We start from the raw sequence: 20,268 nt of genomic DNA on the forward strand, positions 1-20,268 counted from the left end.
CTCTAGGCATCTAGGGATTTAGTCCTGACTGTTTCCTCTGTCTGAAACACTCCTGCCCAAAGCCCATGGCTACACCCCTTGCTTTGAAGCCTTGGCTCAAATGTCTTCTTGTTGCACCTCAATTACCCTCCCTCTGTGTTTACTCAGGAACCAGTTCCTTGTAGCCCCCTCTCCCCCTCCCTGCTCAGTTCTGCAGTGCTGTTCCCTCTACCTTTTATCATTTATCACCTTCCTACACCTGGTGTTATTCACTTTACAAAAGGCCTGTTGCTTACTCTGTCTCCTCCCTGCTCCCTTGGAATATAAGTACACAGTATTGAGGATCTTCCTGTGGTCCTGTCAAAGTCTAGCTTCTAGAACATAGCTGGCACATGGTGGACACCAACAAATCCTTACTGGCTGAGTATAAATTCAGTAGACAAAGCATGATGTATTGTGGTTCTACTCATGCTAAAAAATTAATAGTAAAAAGTACCACAAGTGAAAAAAGTAATAATGAGATGGAACTTGATTTTATATGATTTGGGGCTGTCTGTATTTTTTCCCTTAGAAACAAGTCGTTTGTGTTTTTCCATTGTTCTGTTGGGGCCTTTCAGTAAAACCTTTTACATATCCATGATGATTCCTTTGTTTGCCATGTCAATTCATCTTGGTTTATTTTTTAGGTTGTTTATTTGAGTTACCAGTTTTTTAATGTATCAATCTGCCTCCCTTGTTTTTTTTTTCTGTCTGTGCCGCACAACTCATGGGATCTTAGTTCTTCGACCAGGGATTAGAACCAAGGCCCTCACTAGTAAAAGCATAGTGTCCTAACCACCAGACCACTAGGAATTCCCAACTTTCAGTTCTTTAGAAAGAACTTCTTTTGCTGTTTAGTTATTATAGTTTTCATTCCCTCTATATTTTAATTTCTCAAAAGCAGGTTTGGGTAGATGGTGTGAAGTTTATCTATAACTTAGTATTTTCCAAGTTCTCAGTTGATTGTTATAGCACTCTGCATGAAGCCATCTTTCTTTTCCTCCATGGATTGAAATGTTTCCTTTATCACGCTGTCCGCTTCCATGATCCAAATATCCACACGGCCAGATGTGGCCCTCAGCTTCCGCCTTGACTGCCAGCCAGGTTACCTCTTTCTTTAAGAGAAATCTGGAATGATCTGTGTGTGCATGTGGGTGCACTTGTGTGTTCTGGAATGGTTGGCTTATTCTTTTGTGACTCCCTTAGGATTTAGCGTCTGGGTAGAACTCCTAAAGCAATTTCTCCCCTTTCCTGAGCTGCCCTTGTAATATTGGAAGGTTGGCGCAGGATCAGTCTGCCTCAGCGGATTTCAGTTTTATTTCCCAAGCCGGGGCCAGTGCCAGGCTTTGCAAATAGTCTTTTCAGAGGTGCAGACTTAATTTGATAGAGAACCAGCACATTAAAACAAAATGAGCAAGTTGGAAATTTTAAGCAGATAAATTACTTCCTATTGATAATGGGTCACCTGCAGTGGAGAACAATTCCTTTCATATCCAGGCCCTTTATCCATGCTCAGGAAGGCACCGTGGAGTAGGAAGCAATGGGATGGACAGGTGTGCAAGAGTTTGGTGAGCTACTGGAGGGGGTTGCTCCTCAGACTTCTCACAGGTGTCTGAATCAGTCCAAACCTGTCTTTTCCTTTGCACAGTTCAACATGGGGCTTGGGCGCACTTTATCTTTTTTTTTCATATTTATTTATTTAAGTGGCGGCATCAGGATCTTCGTGGTGTCATGCGGGATCTTTCACTGTGTCACACAGGCTCTCTGGTAGTGGTGCGTGGCTTCAGCAGTTGCAGCATGCTGGCTCTAGAGTGCATAGACTCTCTAGTTGTGGCCCTCCATCTTAGCTGTCCTGTGGCGTGTGGGATCTTAGTTCACCAACTAGGGACTGAACCCATGTCCATTGCATTGAAAGAAGGATTCTTAATCACTGGACCACATGGGAAGTCCCTCACATTGTCTTGAATTCCAGAGATTCGGATTCGATCCCTGCTCTAGGAAGATCCCCTGGAGAAGGAACTGGCAACCCACCCCAGTATTCTTGCCTGGACAATCCCATGGACAGCGGAGCCTGGCGGGCTGCAGTCCATGGGGTCCCACAGAGTTGGACGTGACTTCGCGACTGAGTGACCATAACAGCCTCTCTAGGCAGCAAGTCCGGGGCAGCTGGAGTTTTCACATGAGAAACAAGACCGGGCTGTGTTTACGTGCGCCCTTGCCAGTGTGCAAAGGAAGGACAGGTTTGACAAGAGTTAAAATTGAAAAAGTTCACAACAGTAGAGGAATTCTTTCCTGAATTCAAGTCAATCCCTACAACTCCCACCATTTGTCATTTTCCCCTGAGTCTCAGTGCCATGAATTGTTTGGAAGATGACTGTATGAGGATTTTTATTTCATGGGCTGAGCCTGTCTTTGGGGCCATGTTTTAGGTGCTAGAGATGCTCTGGCCCAAGACACTGGATATGGATAATTAGGAGCAAGCAAGTCAGGCTACACACATGTGACCATCACTGTCCTCTTGTTTTGTCAGGCTTGGTCTGTAAAACTGGTAAATCCCCATGACTGGCAGAATCTGCCTGCTTCTGCCTCATCCCTAATGTTGGTATTGAACTCAGGTCTGGCTGCTCGATTCTCAAAAAATCAATACTCGTGAGAGAGATAAATGTTGGTGTAAAGGGAAGTTGCTTTTAATCAGAATGCTGGCAATCTGGGGAGATGGTGGACTCAGTGTCCCCCAAAACCGTCTCTGTAGAGTCTGCTCTGCCATGAAAGCTTTTAAAAGGAAAAAGGGAGGTAATCTGAGTCAACCATTGGGATGGGGGAGGTCAGAGTCATGGTCACCCCCACTGTGTACAGGCCTGTGGATTTCTTGTGAGTATTCTTTAGATCCTATCCTGTTCACATAATTTGTTCATGAGATTATTGAAGGGGAAACTCTCTGATCATCTGTTAATTACTTATTCTTCATTTCTAATTCTTTGATCTATGGAAAGAACCTATGAGTTAGGCAAGGTATTGTGTGATCAAAAGATCTGAGGAATTTTCCCAATAGTCCAGTGGTTAAGGCTCCAAACTTCTGCTGAAAGGGGCTTGGGTTTGATCCCTGGTTGGGGAACTAAGATCCCATATGCCAATAGATTTGGCCAAAAAAGAAAAAGCAAAGTGAGATTTGAAAGGAATGCTAGAGCCTGGAGATGACAAGAGCCTGGTTTGAGGTTGGTGACAAGACAAAGAGGCCTCCTGCAAAGAGCTTTTTCCTGCCAAAAGTTGCTCACACCCTGTGGCCGAGGTTGTTACAGGTGGGGCAGAGGGCAGGGGCAGGCAGTAAATTTGGGTTGGAGGCACAATTGGGAGGTTTTAGACTTACAACTAAACCTGTCACTGGGGAAGTCTTGAGTCTTAAGATTGGTAAGCCTGTGGGGGTTCTAAAAACAAAGACTTTCCTCTAACTCTCCAGAATGTAACATCCCTCTGGGACCCAAGAAAGATGTCTGTTAAGTGGACAGGGGTACATGGGCAGCTGTGCCGCTTTGTGGCAGCAGTGAGAGCTGACTGGTCAGTGCAGAAGTGGGAAATGACATGGTCCCAAGACATCAGCCATGAGGGAGGAGGGCACTGATTCAGGGGAGACAGAGAGATGCCCGGAGCATCCCAGGAAGAGCTTGGGAGGCTGCTAGGGAGAGTCTGAAATCGTACCAGAGAGTCATAGAGACTGCTGTGGGGAACCCAGACAACGGCAAGGGCAGAGCTTCTCAAAGTGTGGGGCCTAAACAATGCATGAGGAGGGAGATCAAACCTGCTGATTGGGGTATGCATGAAAAAAAAAAAGAAGAAATAAATAGACTAGAAAATAAAATATGTCACAGGTGGGAAGGGTGTGTCCTTTTCGGGAAGTATGTGTTTAAAGAGGTAGACTATGAAGTTTAGGGAAGCCTGGCATGCTGCAGTCCATGGGGTTGCAAAGAGCCAGACACGACTGTGCAACTGAGCAACAATGAACTTTAGGACTGCACTCAAATCGCTGCCCTGACACTTAGAACCACATGGCCTGAGATGAAGGGCAGTCATCCATGGGTTGTTGCCAGGAATAAATGAGCTGATAGACAAGGATCATTCAGAGCAGTGCCTGGTACTAGTAAACACACAGTAGATTTAGCTTTTACATAGTAGTTGGAGCCAGAATAAACTGCTGCTGTTTGACCCCCTTTTTTTTTTGCCTATATAAAAGCAATTTTGTATGGTTCAACCTAAAATACTCATACACCTCCCCTGTGTATATTACAACTATATTACACATCTGTCATGATGTACAATGCATTTGTTACTGTGAATTGGAATTAAAAAGGCTATGTGCTGTCTTGGCTTTCCCTGGCTAGGGAGTGGCTGTGAGGCATCAGTTTTAATAACCAAGCGTGATATTGCCATAGGTGTTTTGCTCTGAAGGTGCATGACATGCTCTTTGACTGTCTTTTTGTAACCCACTTCCATGTGTCATTGAAGGGTGGACTGGGTGCTGGGCTTCCTAGAGGTCCCCCTTACCTCGTGGTGGACAGAAGCATCTGGGTCACAAGGGAGGTCCTGAGTCCACTTCGTGAGCCACCCCAGGCCTCCTTCTTGGCGCCCTGAGTCTGTGCACTGGCTGCTGCAAGTCTTTTCATTAAGCCTGGATTGATAGACTCAAAACAAAGCTGTATGACAACATGGATGGACATAGAGATTATCATACTAAGGGAAGCCAAACACAAATATCATGTAATATCACTCATATGTGGAATCTAATTAGAAATGATACAGATTAGCTTATTTACAAAACAGAAATAGAACTTGTATTGAAAACAAACTTATGGTTCCCAAAGGGGAAACAAAAGGAGGGAAGGATAAATCAGGAGCCTGAAGTTAGCACATTATTGACCAAGGGGGTTCACATAAACTAACACCTGTGGCATTTATTGACAGACATAGTACATGTCCAATCAATAATGTGTTAACATACATGTACACACTACTATATATTCCTATAAGATAGATAACCACCAAGGACCTATTGTATAGCCCAGGGAACTATACTCAATACTCTGTAGTGGCCTATATGGGAAAAGAATCTATAAAAGAGTGGATATATGTATATATATAACTGAGTCACTTTACACCTGAAACTAATACAAAATTGTAAATCATCTACACTCCAACAAAATTTAAAAAACAAAAAACACAAAAAAATTCAAAACTGTATTTCCTTTAAAAATAATTTCTGCCTTATTACAAAACAAAACCAAAAGCGAGCCCCTCTTGTTTTCTTGGATTTTGTTGTTGTTCAGTTGCTAAGTTGAGTCTAACTCTTTGTGACCCCATGGACTGCAGCATGTCAGGCTTCCCTGTCCTTCACCATCTTCTGGAGTTTGCTCAAACTCATGTCCATTGTATCAGTGATGCCATCCAACCACCTCCTCCTCTGTCATCCCCTTCTCCTCCTGACCTCAGTCTTTCCCAACATCAGGGTCTTTTCCAATGAGTTGGCTCCTTGCATCAGGTGGCCAAAGCATTGGAGCTTCAGCATCTTGGGTTTAGTTGTTAGTTTTCTGTTGGAAAGTTGTTTTCTGTCTTCAGCCTAGGAGAGATTCCAGAGGTCAGGGAGAAGACTTGGTTACTAGAATAATGCTTTGTGAGAGCCAGAAAAAGAATCAGAGTTCCAGCCACTAAGCCATCCAACACAGTTCCTTCCCGCTGGGGGCCTCGGTCAGGGACCCACCTCTGCCTGATCGATGTCCTGTTTTCTATTATTTTTTAAAAGATTTATTTATTTGGTTGTGTTGGGTGTTTGTTGCCACGTGTGGGCTTTCTCTAGCTGCAGTGCTCAGTGCTGGGGCTTCTCATTGTGGTGGCTTCTCTTGTTACAGAGCATGGGCTCTAGAGCATTCGGGTTCAGTAGCTGTGGCACACGAGCTTAGATGCCCTGCAGTATGTGGGATCCTAGTTCCCTGACCAAGGATTGAACCTGTGTCCTCTGCATTGGCAGACGGATTCTCAAGCACTGGGCCACCAGGGATCTCCCCTGTTTGCTATTATACCTTGGTCTCCTGGGGCCTGGTCTCCCGCAGCACTCAGAAGGGTGCCTGACACAGTCGGTGCCCAAGAAATATTTGTTGGGTTGAGTTGAATTGAAGAACACGAAGATAAACTTAGTTTTTCCAGAGGATTTTCAAGACCTCGGGGAGGGGAGGGTTGAGCCGTGCCTGAGAGGCCTTCTGCTTCTCTCCATTCAATTTGCTTCAGGTCTATTTCTGGAACTTGGATCTTGCTCTTCTGGCTACCATATCAGTGCTAAATCCACAGAGTGATCTTGTTTTCTCTGATGCCGATTAGTCTCTGATCTCAGGATATTCAGCTTAGGAACAGTGTGCCTTAATGAAAAATTAAATTATATTGATTATTACCATGTTGCTCACAGATAAATTCCACTCAATTTGCTGCTTGCAGATCCATGCAATTCTGCCTTATGTGCCAAATGGTACGATGCCTATTTTCTGCCTTGGGCTATTTCCCTGAGAAGGTGCTTGTTGCTGTGGGAGAAATGGGTCCTTGTGAGAAATAACTCCTTCTGGGGAGAGAAGCATCAGGCTCGTTCCCAGGATGCAGCTAGTCTGCTGGGCTGTGGGAGTTGGTCCATCTCCTCATAGAGGAGTGACCCAGCATCCTACCCTGGAAACAGTCCTGACCTGAAGCCAGGAGGGCAGCTCTCTCCCCTCTTATCCCTGCTTCTCCCATATTAAGGGAGCCCCTTTCTTCTCTCTGAGCCTCAGTTTCCTCATCTCAGCCATGAGTGTGTTTTCTGGGCACATCCTTTGGGCTGGGCTCTGTGCTGAGTATGGGGTCCACACAGGGTCCTGCAGTTACCCTGCAGGTCTTTTTGAGGCAATATCTGAATTGTCTCCCTTTTCCTGAAGCTTCCCTTTATAATCATCTGGATATTGAGCTTCAGAATGGTAGGATGAAAGGTATATCTCATAGGAGATTGGGTTTCTATGCATAGAAATGATGAAAATGGAGAATGGTAAGGACTGATACTGCCTTTTTTGGAGAGTATGATATTATGATATAATAAGAAATATGTATTTGGTCTTCCTCCCTAGTTCCTAACCCAAAACTCCTGAAACCCTTGGAACCTCTGAAGTGATGAGAGTGTCATTAGTATGCTAAGGAAATGACTGGTGACTGGGGTCCCTAGATAGCTTTAGGATGGGGGCTAGTGAACAGAAAGACCAAGGCATGATTGGAAGGTTGGAACTTTTAACCCCATCAAGTGACAGTCCCCTGGAGAAAGGAATGGTAACTCACTCCAGTATTCTTGCCTGGAGAATTCCATGGATGGAGGAGCCTGGCGGGCAACAGTCCATGGGGTTGCAAAGAGTTGGACATGACTGAACATCTTTCACTCAGTGACCTCCAGGGAGAGAAGAGGGTCTGATGATTAAATTCTGTTGCCAATGGTCAAAGATTCAATCAACTATGCTTACCTAATGGGACCTCCAATAAAAACCCTAGATGATGAGGTTTGGAGAGCTTTCTGATTGGTGAGTACATCAAGGTGCGGGGAGGGTGGTGAGCCCAGAAAGGATATGGAAGCTCTGCAACCACTACCCCTGCCTTCCTTCCCTTACCTGGTCCTATGCGTGTCTTCCATTTGGCTGTTCCTGAATTCTACCTTTTATAATAAACCAGGCAATGTAAATAAAGAACTTTTCTGAATTCTGTGAGCTATTCTAGCAAATTATTAAATCCAAAGAGGACTTGTAGGAACCCTTGACATTATAGCCAGCTGGTCATAAGTCCAGATGATCTAGACTTGTGACTGGTATTTAAAGTGAGGACAGTTTTGGGGGGCTTAAACTTCAGGGTCTGCACTGACTCTTAAGTAGTTAGTGTCAGAATTGGATTAAATCATTGGACAGCAGATTAGTATCTAGAGAAATGGACAATTAGTTGGTGTGGGGAAAACTCTGACACATTTGATGTCAGAAGTGGTATGAGTAGAAACGAATCATAGAGGGCAACTTGACAATATCTATTAAATACCTTAAAAGAGTTTCTGCCTTTGACCTAATAGTTCTGTTCCTAGGATATCATCCAAAGGAGATAATCATCGAAATGCATGAAAATTTATCTACAAAGATTTTCATTGCAGCATTATTTAAAATCAGAAATGATCTAAATGACCCACACTAGGAGTCTGGTGATATCAATTTGGCTATCATGATTTAATGGAATGCTACACAGCCGTCAAAATGATGTTTTAAAGACTACTCAACAATATGGAAAATTGAAATGATAGTGTGTTAAATGAAAAAAAAATAAAGCTCTAGAGAGAACTTGATTCCAATTTAATTAAGAATATTATACATTAAAAAGTTTGGAATAAAGCACCCTAATATATTAACAATGGTTATTACTTGCCAGTGAATTATAGATTTTTCTCCTTTATACATTTTGGAGGCTTTTTTTGTAAAAAGCATCAATTAATGTGTTGCACTCAGTCATGTCCGATTCTTTTGTGACCTCAAGGACTGTAGCCTGCCAAACTCCTCTGTCCATGGAATTTTCCAGGCAAAAATATTGGAGTGGGTTGCCATTTCCTACTATAGGGGATCTTCCTGAACCAGAGATCGAACCCGTGTCTCTTGTGTCTTCTGCATTGGCAGGTAGTTTCTTTACCACTGAGCTACCTGGGAACTAGAAAATGTAGCATTCCTCTGCAGGCCTAGCTCTAGTCTTTTGACGGGGGTTGTCCCCATCCCAGAGGTCAAGTCCAGAACCTCTCAAGACAAAGAAAACTACCGCCTTGCTTGATGTCCTCTTCCTTTCTCTTCACTCATCACCCTGTTTTTCCGTACAGAGACCCTCTGACAATGCTCACTCTCATCCTTATTCAAATCAGTTTAATGGCTCTCCTTTCATCCGTGCTGGGCAGTCAGTCCATCACCGGGTGCCCGTGGTCCAGATGGGCTTTCATTGTTACTTTCAGTTCTCATTTGCTTTGTTCTTTTGCTCTTGGGGAATTAGCTTCAACGGACCTGGCATGCTAAAATCAATTTAGCTTAATCTATGGAGATGTAAACTTTGGGGACAAATAAACTCTGATCTAGCTCCTAAACCCTTAGAGATGCCCCTGGCTTTCTGCTGCCCTATGTTAGGAAAGAATGATTACTTTTCATGACCTATTCGGTCTGTAATTTCTCCACCTAGTAAATTACTGACAAGCTTTTCTTTCCAAATGCTAGCTAGGGAGGGAGTTGGCTTGATTTTTGAATTCAAGGTATCATTTGAGCCCTGAGGTAAGGAGAAAGGCCAGGAGCGTGGTGACACCAGGGATCCACAGAATGAACCTTGAACCATTGTCCCACCAGCTTCGAGCACTGCGCCTTTGAACTGTCTTTTTTTTTTTTTTTTTTCCCAACACTGCCTCTTGCCTGCCCCCAGGGTTAACAGTGATTCCCGATGAGCCAGAGGGAGTTGGGGGGTGGCCAGGGAACTTACTCGAGTTGTGCTCAACCCTGAATTCTAACTGTAGATCCCAGATACTGTTATAGTCTCAGGGAGGAACAGTCAATAAATGAGCATTTATTGAAATGAATGCAATCACATCTCAAATAGCAAATAACTAGGAGTGAGGATCCTTCGTTGTTTTAATCGCTAAGTTGTGTCCAACTCTTTGCAACCCATGCACTGTAGCCCGCCAGGCTTTTCTGTCCATCGGATTTCCCAGACAAAAATACTGGAATAGGTTTGGCATTTCCTTCTCCAGGGGATCTTCCTGACCCAGGGATCTTCCCAACCCAGGAATCAAACCCTGGTCTCCTGCATTGCAGGTAGATTCTTTACCTTCCGAGCCACCAGGAGACTCCTTTAACCCCCTTTAAAATGTACCAAGAAAGCCAGGTTAAAAAGTGAATTAAAAAAAGCAGCAGCATAACCCCCATCTTGCCCCCATCTGTTGGCATCAGCACTATTCAATGCAGGACACTCCTCATTGCATCCCTGCCTCCTCCCAGCATGTTTCCCTCTTCCTTCAGAGCCCCACCACCTTGCTGTCTCAGCTCTCACCTCTGTCGTTCGCTAATTACTGAAACCAATTAGTTGTATTTGCAGATTGATTGATTATGATTAAATTGGAACTCATTCACACTAAAACCTGCACCGGGATTGAACTAGCATTTTATATGCAACTATGGTCATTCTATTCCTATTTTCCATCTTCATCATATTTTTAGTATCACCATCTCCAAAGGCTAGTCGTGTATTTCCGTGTATTCACCAGACCTGACTGCTTGGGTATCTCTCAGGGCCCTGGACTCCAGGTGGCCAAATACCATGTTCCTCCCCTCTCTGAAACCCTGTGCTTCCTCCTGAATTCTCTCAGTTAACATCGTCAATGCTCACTCTATCAGGTATACTAGAATCCTCAGCATCATCCTCAACTCATCCCTCTCATAACCTGGGGACACTCGGGTGCCCTGACCTGACCACTCACAAGTCTCTTTGCCCCTCCCAGCAGCTCTAGGGCAGCTCTCGGTTCTGTATCCCCGCTTGGTCTCTGTGACAGCCTCCGGTGAGGGCTCTACTTCTCATTCCTTGTCACCATAGTCTTTACCAGTCCTCGGTTTACAAACCAATCTGATCCTTTCTCTCTCTCTTTTTTAAAATTTAGAACCGCTGAGAACTCTCTATGACCTACAACAGGTGTCCACAGACTTTAAAAAGCCAAAGTCAATATTTTAGGCTTCGTGAGCCAAACCTTCCCCATCCCAATGACTTAGTTCTGTTTGTGTGGTCCCAAAGCAGTCAACCATGGACAACTGTATGTCAGAAAATGGCCATGACTGTGTTCCAATAAAGCTTTATTGACAAACAGAGTGGTAGACCAGATTTGGTCACAGACAGATTTGCCAACCCCTGGCCTACAAGGTAAAGCTTGGGGGGCTTCTAAGGCTCTTTCAGTCTTGTCTTGGCACACTTCTTCCCCTTTGTCTCTCAATGTTTCTATATCCACTGTGCAGCCAGGATGTTCAACATACCCATCTTGGTACATTTTCCCCACTCAGCCTCCTTTCCCTTCTCTCCGTGGTCTTAAGATTCAAAAGATTTCACAGAGCTGTCTGTCCTAAGGAAGGACTTCCATGAGATTTATGTAGACTTGTATTACTGTGCTTGTCATTCTCTGTTATGAATATCTGGTCACCCTCTGTCTCTCCAACTAGAGTGTAAGCTTTTCAGAGCCTGGAAAGTTTCTTTGGCTCCCTGTATATCTTAGGATTGCATCTGGCCTATAATAATTATGCAGCAACTCTTCAGTGAATGAAAGGCTGTATTAATCATTTCTATATATGCATTTGTTGTTTTTCATCGAAAAGGGGAAAACTTTTCTAAATCTCTTTTGTCATTGGCTCAGCCCCTGTCCTATTATTTCTCCCAAATAAAGACCTCCAGACTTGTATCATATTTTCTGGTGCGTTTGTGTTCAGTTCCGTCAGTTCAGTTCAATCACTCAGTCATGTCCGATTCTTTGTGACCCCGTAGACTGCATCACACCAGGCCTCCCTGTCCATCACCAACTCCTGGAACTTGCTCAAACTCATATCCATCCAGTTGGTGATGCCATCCAATCAACTCATCCTCTGTTGTCCCCTTCTTCTGCCTTCAGTCTTTCCCAGCGTCAGGGTCTTTTCCAATGAGTCAGTTCTTCGCATCAGGTGGCCAAAGTATTGGAGTTTCAGCTTCAGCATCAGTGCTTCCAATGAATATTCAGGACTGATTTCCTTTAGTATTGACTGGTTTGCTCTCCTTGCAGTCCAGGGAACTCTCAGGAGCCTTCTCCAACACCACAGTTCAAAAGCATCAGTTCTTTGGCGTTTGTGTGACTAGTTAATAATTGCTTGCCTAGCCTTGCTGAGCTGTATCTCTCCAGCAGTTTCTCCATGATGCAAATCAAAAGAAGGCATCTTGTTCATTTGTAAAGCCCTCACATTTTGTGGTTAAAACCCCACTGCTTCCCAAACTTACCTTTCTGTGGATAATAAACAGATTTCAAGCTAATGAGGACTGAGATAGGAAACATTGTTCTTCATTACTGATTTGAGTTTGCCAGTTAGCACAAAGAATTTCAGCTGATTCTTCAGAGCTAGACCATTAGCAGATAAATACTGACTCTGCCTGCTATCTGGATTTCATCTGATACACACTCTGTTTAGGTGGCTTGACTGATGAGGCTGTTCTGTATGATCACTGTGCTTCTGCCATTGTTCCTGCCTAAATTGGCTATGACCCTAGAGAGCATTATGGAACCAAAGCATGGTTTTCAGAGGGCATTGGGTCAGAAAATAGCAGGTACCAGTGGTGGCTCCAGATATTTCTAAGAAAATGGATTTGCTGGCATCATGTGCTATATCTCTCTTGGTCTCTAGAGCAGGACCATTTCTATCCCAGGTCTTGCTTGGCTTCAGAACATCAGCCTCATTCCAGGGAGGAGAGGCCCAGATCCATGTGGGAGTGCAGACTTTGATTCTAGAAGATTCCACAGGCAGAGAGTGGATTCCTTTTTTCGGAAGATGTGTCTTACCATGTTACCATTTGTACTCTGCACGATGACAGTTGGACAGGCTCCTGTGACCATCATAGATGTCCCTCCTGTGGCCCACACAGGCATCTTGGAGGGGGTAGAATTGGCCATGTTGGTGCCTGGTGTTCACGTGTTGCATGAGACTGCAATGAAATCAAAGACCAAAAGCACGGTTATATAACTCTGAAGCACAAGGGACTTTAGCCTAAAGAGGGGATACGTTCCAGTGGAAAGCACACCACGTGACTGAGTTGTTCCTGAAAACTTGATCTGTGGTCTCCACTTCCCGAGGATGTGGAAGGTGGCCAGAGCCCCTTCGTGCTGCACCCTGGCTGTCTGCAGTCGGAGGCAGAAAGATCCGGCCTGCTCCCATGTCTCCGCCGTTTTATGGGCATATTTCTCACACCCTGTTCTGCTATTAAAAACAAAATGAGGCACACATCACATGTCTCAGACTGCAAGACCCATTTCCTTCTAATAAGCTTCTCGTTTCCTGGGCTTTCCCTTCACTGGAAAGATTAAATCTCCAGAGGCTCCCATTATGGATTTCTAGTTTTGTACTTTCCCCCTCACCCCTTCTGTTATTTTGAAAGAAAAAGAAGTTAGTGAGCTTTGTCTGCCTCTGTGCATGCATGCACGCACACATGCGCGCGCGCGCACACACACACACACACACACACACACACAAAACAGAAGTAGACATTCTTTTTTAAAAAATAATTTATTGCTTGATTCTTTCTTAAGAGTTATCAATTTTGTTGATTTTTCCCCAAAGCTCCAGCTTTTTTTTTTTTTTTGATAGCATCACATGGCATGTGGGATCTTAGTTCTCCAATCACAGACCAAACCTGCATCCCCTGTAGTGGAAGCTCGGAGTCCTAACCACTGAACTGCCGGGAAAGTCCCCTTGGGAGCAAACAGAGAAGGATGACTTTGTCCCACTGACCTGGGGCCAAAGGAAACAGAACTCTGAGCTGAGCTGTTTCTTCTCTATCCTGTCCTGAGCTGAAGCAGGGCCAGCCTGGATGCATACTGCAAACAGGAAAACCATGGGGATTTGGGGCCTCGAAGGAGCATGTTCCTTCAAGCAGGGCACCGGAGGGACCCCTGTCTGAGGTCTGAGTTACCAAATCCAACAGTCCAGAGGTGAGGCAGCTTAGGGCGTAGCCTAGGCAACCAGGTAAGTGTCGGGAGGCACACCCACCAAGGCCCTCATCTCCAGGTCAAGTTCTCAAACATCCCTAACCAAGCCCTCTGGAGTAGCTAATGTCAGGATGTAGGCTCTTTCACTGCTAAGATCTAGGGCATGCAGAGGGACCACAGGGGTGAGGCTAGGCCCTGTCAACAGAAGGGGATCATCCTTCAGTGTGACAGCATCAGCCCAGAGTTGAGGATGGAGTCAGAGGGATGGGAAGAGGAGATGGTGCCTTGGGAAGGAAGTGGTCCAGAGAGCAGGGGCAGGGCTCAGCCTGCAGCTGGCCATCAGGCTGGCCCACCTGGGACCCCAGCAGGGACCTTGTCATCATCTGACATTTTCTACTGTTGCACGGTTTGTGTCAGACCTGTTGTAAAACCCCGTCACAGAGGCTGGAAGGAGACCCAGCCCAACCCAGTTTTCAGATGAGGCTGTGGGACAGGCCTGCCCCAATCATGAGGACTGGATGGACTTCTTTGTGAGCTGATTCCCATCTCAGGAGACCCTCTGTCTGCATCCCCCTACCCTCAGTGTCTGGACTTGGGCTGAGTGAGGCATGACCTCTGCCCTGGTGTCCTTGAGTGCCCTGTGCCAGGATCTCAAGCTGAGTACTGGCTGTAAGCTGTTCTAGGTCCACCCGACACGTGCTTGGAAAACATATGGCTGCTTTAGATAATCTTGGGCATGTTTCATTGATGAGAAAAGTCTAAATATGCAGACAAACCCCTTAATTCAGAATTTGGAAAGGGCTAAAATGTTTTCTGTATCATCAGTGGAAAAAAGAGGGGTGTTTGAACAGCAGATTAATAGGGTATGAAAAAGAACACAGGCTTCCTATTCTTCTTTTAAATACTGTAACGATGTCCACGGATCCTTAGAAAGGGGCTCAAAGGACCTCACGGATTCTCTTGGCCAACCTGGCTCATTTTACACATGAACAAACCAAGGCCTCAGGGTTTGGCTGCAGACCTAATTCGCTAATACGCCTGGCCGGGAGCCCAAGGTCCTGACTCCCAGACTAGTCTTCCTTCTGCTGGAGCACACATTTATTCATGGAACGCATCCAGCATGCTGAATTAGTATTGATAATGAATCTGCTGCTGATATCTGGTGCTTACTTGTTCAGAATCATCATCCATTGAACAGCTAGCTGTCTGTCTAGTGCCTCCTTCAGCACATAGGTGGGAACATAGAGCCTCGAATGAAATGTGCAAGGCACTTGTAGCTCACAGAAGCCATGATTTCAGCACCTTGCTTTCTTTGTATTTCTAGGTGGTGTGGGCTAGGTGTCATGAGGCAGGAGTAACTGTCCTGCTGACCAGTCAGCAGTGAGGGAGGTGACTTGGCTGTGGTGAGGGAGGGCACTGCTGTGAAACACACGACCTCTGACCTGGCCTGGGAGGACTGATGTGATTTGGGCAGGTAAAGAGGATGGCAAAGTGTTTCAGATGGAAGCACTGACTGGGAGAGTGCAGAGGTCTGAAAAACAATCCCCAAAGGAATCAGATCCCCAAGGCTAGAAACTTACAAATGTTACTTTGGAAAAATGGTCCTTGTAGCTGCCAATAAATTAAGGATCTTGGGATGAGGAGTTTATTCTGGATTATATGGTGGTTTCTAAATGTAAGCACAAGTGTCCTTGTAAGAGGCAGGCAAAGGGAGATCACAGACAGATGAAGAGAAGGTAACCCCAGGGCAGAGATTGGAGCCTTGCGGCCACAAGCTCAGGAAAGTAGACTTGTAGGAAAAAGTGGGAAAAGAATCTTACCTGGAGCCTCTGGGGGAGGGCAGGTCTGTCCTCATCTTGTTTTGGTCTGAGCGTGGATATTAAATCGCTCAGTCTTGTCCGACTCTTTGCTACCCTTTGGACTGTAGCCCGCCAGGCTCCTCTGTCCATAGGATTCTCCAGGCAAGAATACTGGAATGGGTTGCCATGCCCTCCTCCAAGGGATCTTCCTGACCCAGGAATTGAACCTGTGTCTCTCTTATGTTTCCTGCTTTGGCAGGAAGGTTCTTTACCACCTGATTTCAGATTTCTAGCCTCCAGATTGTGACAGAATAAATGTCTGTTGTTTTAAGCTACTACATTTGTGTGATTGATTAAAGCAACCACAGGAAATTAATTCTAAGAGGAAAGGAAAAGCCTGCCTGGGTCAGGGTTCAATGTGCATGCTGGGAGGATAGTTAGATATTTAGAGACGTGGTAACTACAGTTAGCCCTTTGTGGATGCTGAATCCATGGCTACAAGGTCTAGCTGCCCAATTCCATTTTATACATTTTTTATTAGGGGACTTGAATATCCGTGGATTTTGGTATCCACAGGGTCCTGGAACCAATCCACTACCGATACATGGGGGAAACTGTAAATGGCTAGGGCTGATGTCTTGCATTAGTTCAGAGTTCCTGCAAGTTTCTGACTGGATCTTATCTTCCCACCTGGAGTGTGGGTCTCTGGAGGGGAACCACCATGCCCGGCAGATCACTGTCTTTATTCTCCGCAGTCCTAACTCCCGTGCTCCTCAGGTAAAGGTAGCTTGTTGAATGGCCCGATGCATGCTGGCAGCTGCCGCAGCTGAGCTCACACTGAATTTATTGATGAAAAATCAAAGCTGTCCGTGTCTGGTGCTCAGATACAATTGACGTACCTCTCATCTCCAGACTGTGATCTCAAATCGAATTCCCATGCCTCACAGGAGTGTGAGGTGTTAGGAAGTGCTCAGCCAACCCATGATGAACAGAAGGCGAAAAGAGATCAGGGCTCTGGAGGGAGGGACTCTGGGTGGAAAGCAGAGCAGCTCTGGCGGGGGTGAGAGGATGGACATCCCCCTGCTGGGGGAAATGGCCTTCTTGATGGTAGAGTCAAGTTCTCTGCCAGCCCCAGAGAATGTGATTAAAGATGCCTCTGGGGCTTTTATGACACTCTTATTGATCTGAGGTTGTTTATAGCCATAAAACAGCTGTAAATTAGAGGAATGAAATAAAAACAGCAGGATATTTAACTCCTGTCCTCCTAGGAGGTAGAGAAAGCTTTCTGCACAGCTCTGTGGCAGCAGGGAGCTGAATGTACGTCCACAAAGGGGACTCTCATTCTCCTTCCCTCCCTAGCCCAAGCTGAGGGGTCGCTGCCTTCCTGTCTTCTCCCTGCTGAAAGCAAAACCTCAGCCTTACTGGGAAGTGTCCATGGCTAACGTGATTCCCAGCTGGGACCACTGTCTAACTGTGCACTCCCTACTTTGTGTTGGGTGTCCCTGGTGACTCAGATGGTAAAGAATCTGCCTGCAATTCAGTAGACCCAGGTTTGATCCCTGAGTTGGGAAGATCCCTTGGAGAAGGGAATGGCAACGCACTCCAGTATTCTTGTCTGGAGAATTCCATGGACAGAGGAGCCTGGTGGGCTACAGTCCATGGGGTCGCAAAGAGTCAGACACGACTGAGTGACTAACACAACACTATGTTGTGTTAGCTGCTCAGAGCTAGTTATCTCCTCCTTCCAAAGCTGTTTTTCTGTTTTCTGGTGTGTTTTTTTTTTTTTTTTTAAATCCCCTTCCCTCCCTCTCTTTTCCTCCCATTCTCTTTTCTCTCTTTTTTTCTTTCTCTTTTGGCCACCTTTTTTAGGGGGGGGGGGGGGCGCGTTAAAGGGTTTTGACACATCACTCTTTGTAATTAGGAGTTTTCTGCAGTTGCCAATCATTTCAATGCAGTAGAGCAGTGGCCCCCAATCTTTTTGACAAGAGAAGACAGTTTTTCCATGATGGTGGGGTAGGGGGCAGGTATGGTTCAGGTGGTAACATGAGGAATGTGGAGCAACAGATAAAACTTCACTTGCTAGCCCACTGCTCACGTCCAGTTGTGCAGCCCAGTTCCTACCAGCGGCTGGGGACACCTGCAGTCAACCACGCTTTGTGACCATTGGACTTTCTCTGCTTTCCTGTTGTAGAGATCCGAGAGGCCTTCCGGGTTCTGGACCGAGATGGGAATGGCTTCATCTCCAAGCAGGAGCTGGGCATGGCCATGCGCTCTCTGGGGTACATGCCGAGTGAGGTGGAGCTGGCCATCATCATGCAGCGCCTGGACATGGACGGTAAGACTGGGGCCCACAGCATCCCCATCCCCCACCCCTATCCCCTGGGATGAGCCAGGACTCATCAGAGATCTTGGGTTTGAAGGGCCTTTCAAAAGAGTCAAAAGACTTGGAGTCAAAAAACTTGGATTCGTGTCCTGGCTTACATTTCAGGCAACTTGGACCAGGCAACTTGGAAACTTGAACCAGGTCTGGGTTTTTCAAACCACATTGCACAGACCTTCAGGGGTCTGCAGAGGTGGCTCTGGGGCCACTAGAGGGAGCTGGGGGTGGGGGCGGGGTGGGGGAGGCCTGGCTGGTGGAGCAGTGAGAATGATTCTGTTTCATTTTCAAAACAGCTTTGTTGAGACAGCATCCACACACCCTAAGATTCACCTGTGCAACCTGTGTAATTCAGTGGCTTTGCGTGTATCACAGGTTTGCACAACCAATAGCATTATCAATTTTATAACATTTTCATCACTCTAAAAGAAGCCCTATACCTCTCATTTATCACCTCCATTCCCTCTAAAAGTGAAAATGTTAGTTGCTCAGTCGTGTCGAACTCTTGGTGACCCCATGGACTGTAGCCCACCAGGCTCCTCTGTCCATGGAATTCTCCAAGCTATCGCTCTGTCCCCCACCAAGTCCTGGACAACCACTAATCAACTTTCTGTCTCTATGGGCTTAGCTCTTCTGGATCATGGGACACACGATCCTTTGTGACTGACTTCCTTCACTTACCATAATATTTGAAAGGTTCATCCGTAGTGTAGCATGTATCACTATTTTGTTGCATTTTATTGCCAAATCACATTCCATTTTTTGGCTATAACAGCTTCTTTTCTCTCTGTTTTACATACTGGTTTCTACATACAGTCTCAATGGGGGAAAGTGTTTCACTATCCTTAAACAGTTCTGGAAAATGACTGCATTTACTGATCCTTAAGATTCTTTCCTGCTCTAAAACCCTAGGAGTTTATCCCAAACTGGCTGTGACCTTCCTGCCTTGGCCAAAGGTCCAGAAAGAAGCTTTCTTATTTTAGGTTTTTTTTTTTTTTTTTAATGTGGACCATGTTTTAAAAATATTTATTGAATTTGTTATCATATTGCTTCTGTTTTATGTTTTGGGTTTTTGGTTACGAGTCATGTGGGATCTTAGCTCCCCAGCCAGAGATTGAACCTGCATCCCTTGCATTGGAAGGTGAAGTCTTAACAGCCGGAGTGCCAGGAAAGTCCCCTAATTTGGTTTTTTCAACACACACTCTCCCCCCTCTGGAAAGCAGCTTGATCCTAGGTGTAAGGGGTCCAGAGTGGTGGACTTTGGGGATTCTTGTGTAGAGCATGAAGTAAAGACCAAGTGAAAGGAAACAGAGGATGGGGGCAGGGGGTATTTTGGGAGAGACAGATGAAGACCCTGGTAGGGGGAGGTTTGCTCGGCCTGCAGACTAGCTGAACACAGCTGTGTCCTGTTGTCTTGCCGGGCTTGTTGGAAAGATGATAAATTTAATGGTGACTGTATGGGGACTGGATCCCAGTGCCAACCACCAAGGGCAGCTGTGGGCATTTATCTTCTGGTTCAGGAAAGAAATGTTCTATCAGGGATGTTCAGTAGTACATGGAGTGCTGGCCCTGTCCTTAACGTCTCTGATTGATTGTGACTCTGTGGGTCTTTGCAGGCCTGATTCGACCTTGCTCTGTAGTTAGAGGTACTGGGTTGGCCAAAAAATTCTTTTGGGTTTTTCTTCATCATCCTGTGGGAAAACCCAGATGAACTTTTGGCTAACCCAGTATTTCTGAAAAGCTGGAGCAAAGCACATGTTGTATAGCAAAATCTCTTCCTGGATTCCCATCATCATTTCAGAGAAAGACTTCCAGAAAAAAAAGAGTTTCTTCCTTAAAATAATAGAAATCTTAACCTACCCTCTCTGTAGAATTAAGAAGCTTTTTTTTTTTTTTAATGCCTTTGAGTCTCCTCTCATAGCGTAGCAAAATAAAACATGGTCAAATGGACTAAAAGCAAATGGACTTAGCAACATTTAGTCAAAATGAGCCAGGGGCTATCATGGGAGAGTTACTTCCATGGAAGTTTTGTGGGTCTTCATCCAAGTATATCCTTGCTCTCTGTCTATTCGCTCATCAGACCCTGGCTCAGGGGGAATTTTTACATTATTGCAAATCCTCCCTGATTGCAGGAGGCCTTGGAGTCCCCTGGGGGCCTCGGGTGATGGTGCTGTTCCTGGAGCCCATCAGGACTCAAGCAGCCAATGGGATGAAGCTTAAGAGATGCCAGGTTTCACCCATTCATTTGCAACATCATCCTTAGTGACCAATGCCGAGGGCGTGACTTCCAAGCAAAGTGTATAGAGAATTTCTATTAGTTC

The 20,268-nt window shown here is 45.5% G+C and overlaps 1 protein-coding gene across 2 annotated transcripts in view; it reads left to right on the plus strand.

Annotated features, from left to right (window-relative positions):
• Nucleotides 1-20,268, plus strand: part of CALN1 (calneuron 1) — a 459,261-nt gene that overhangs the window by 202,871 nt on the left and 236,122 nt on the right. For both annotated transcript variants that reach the window (XM_065920373.1, XM_065920374.1), the window contains exon 3: nt 17,762-17,905. In XM_065920373.1, coding sequence (XP_065776445.1) covers nt 17,762-17,905 — 144 coding nt within the window. The remainder of the gene's footprint in view (nt 1-17,761; nt 17,906-20,268) is intronic.

The sequence above is a fragment of the Muntiacus reevesi genome, chromosome 2 (genome assembly GCF_963930625.1).
Source record: "Muntiacus reevesi chromosome 2, mMunRee1.1, whole genome shotgun sequence".
Classification (NCBI taxonomy): domain Eukaryota; kingdom Metazoa; phylum Chordata; class Mammalia; order Artiodactyla; family Cervidae; genus Muntiacus; species Muntiacus reevesi.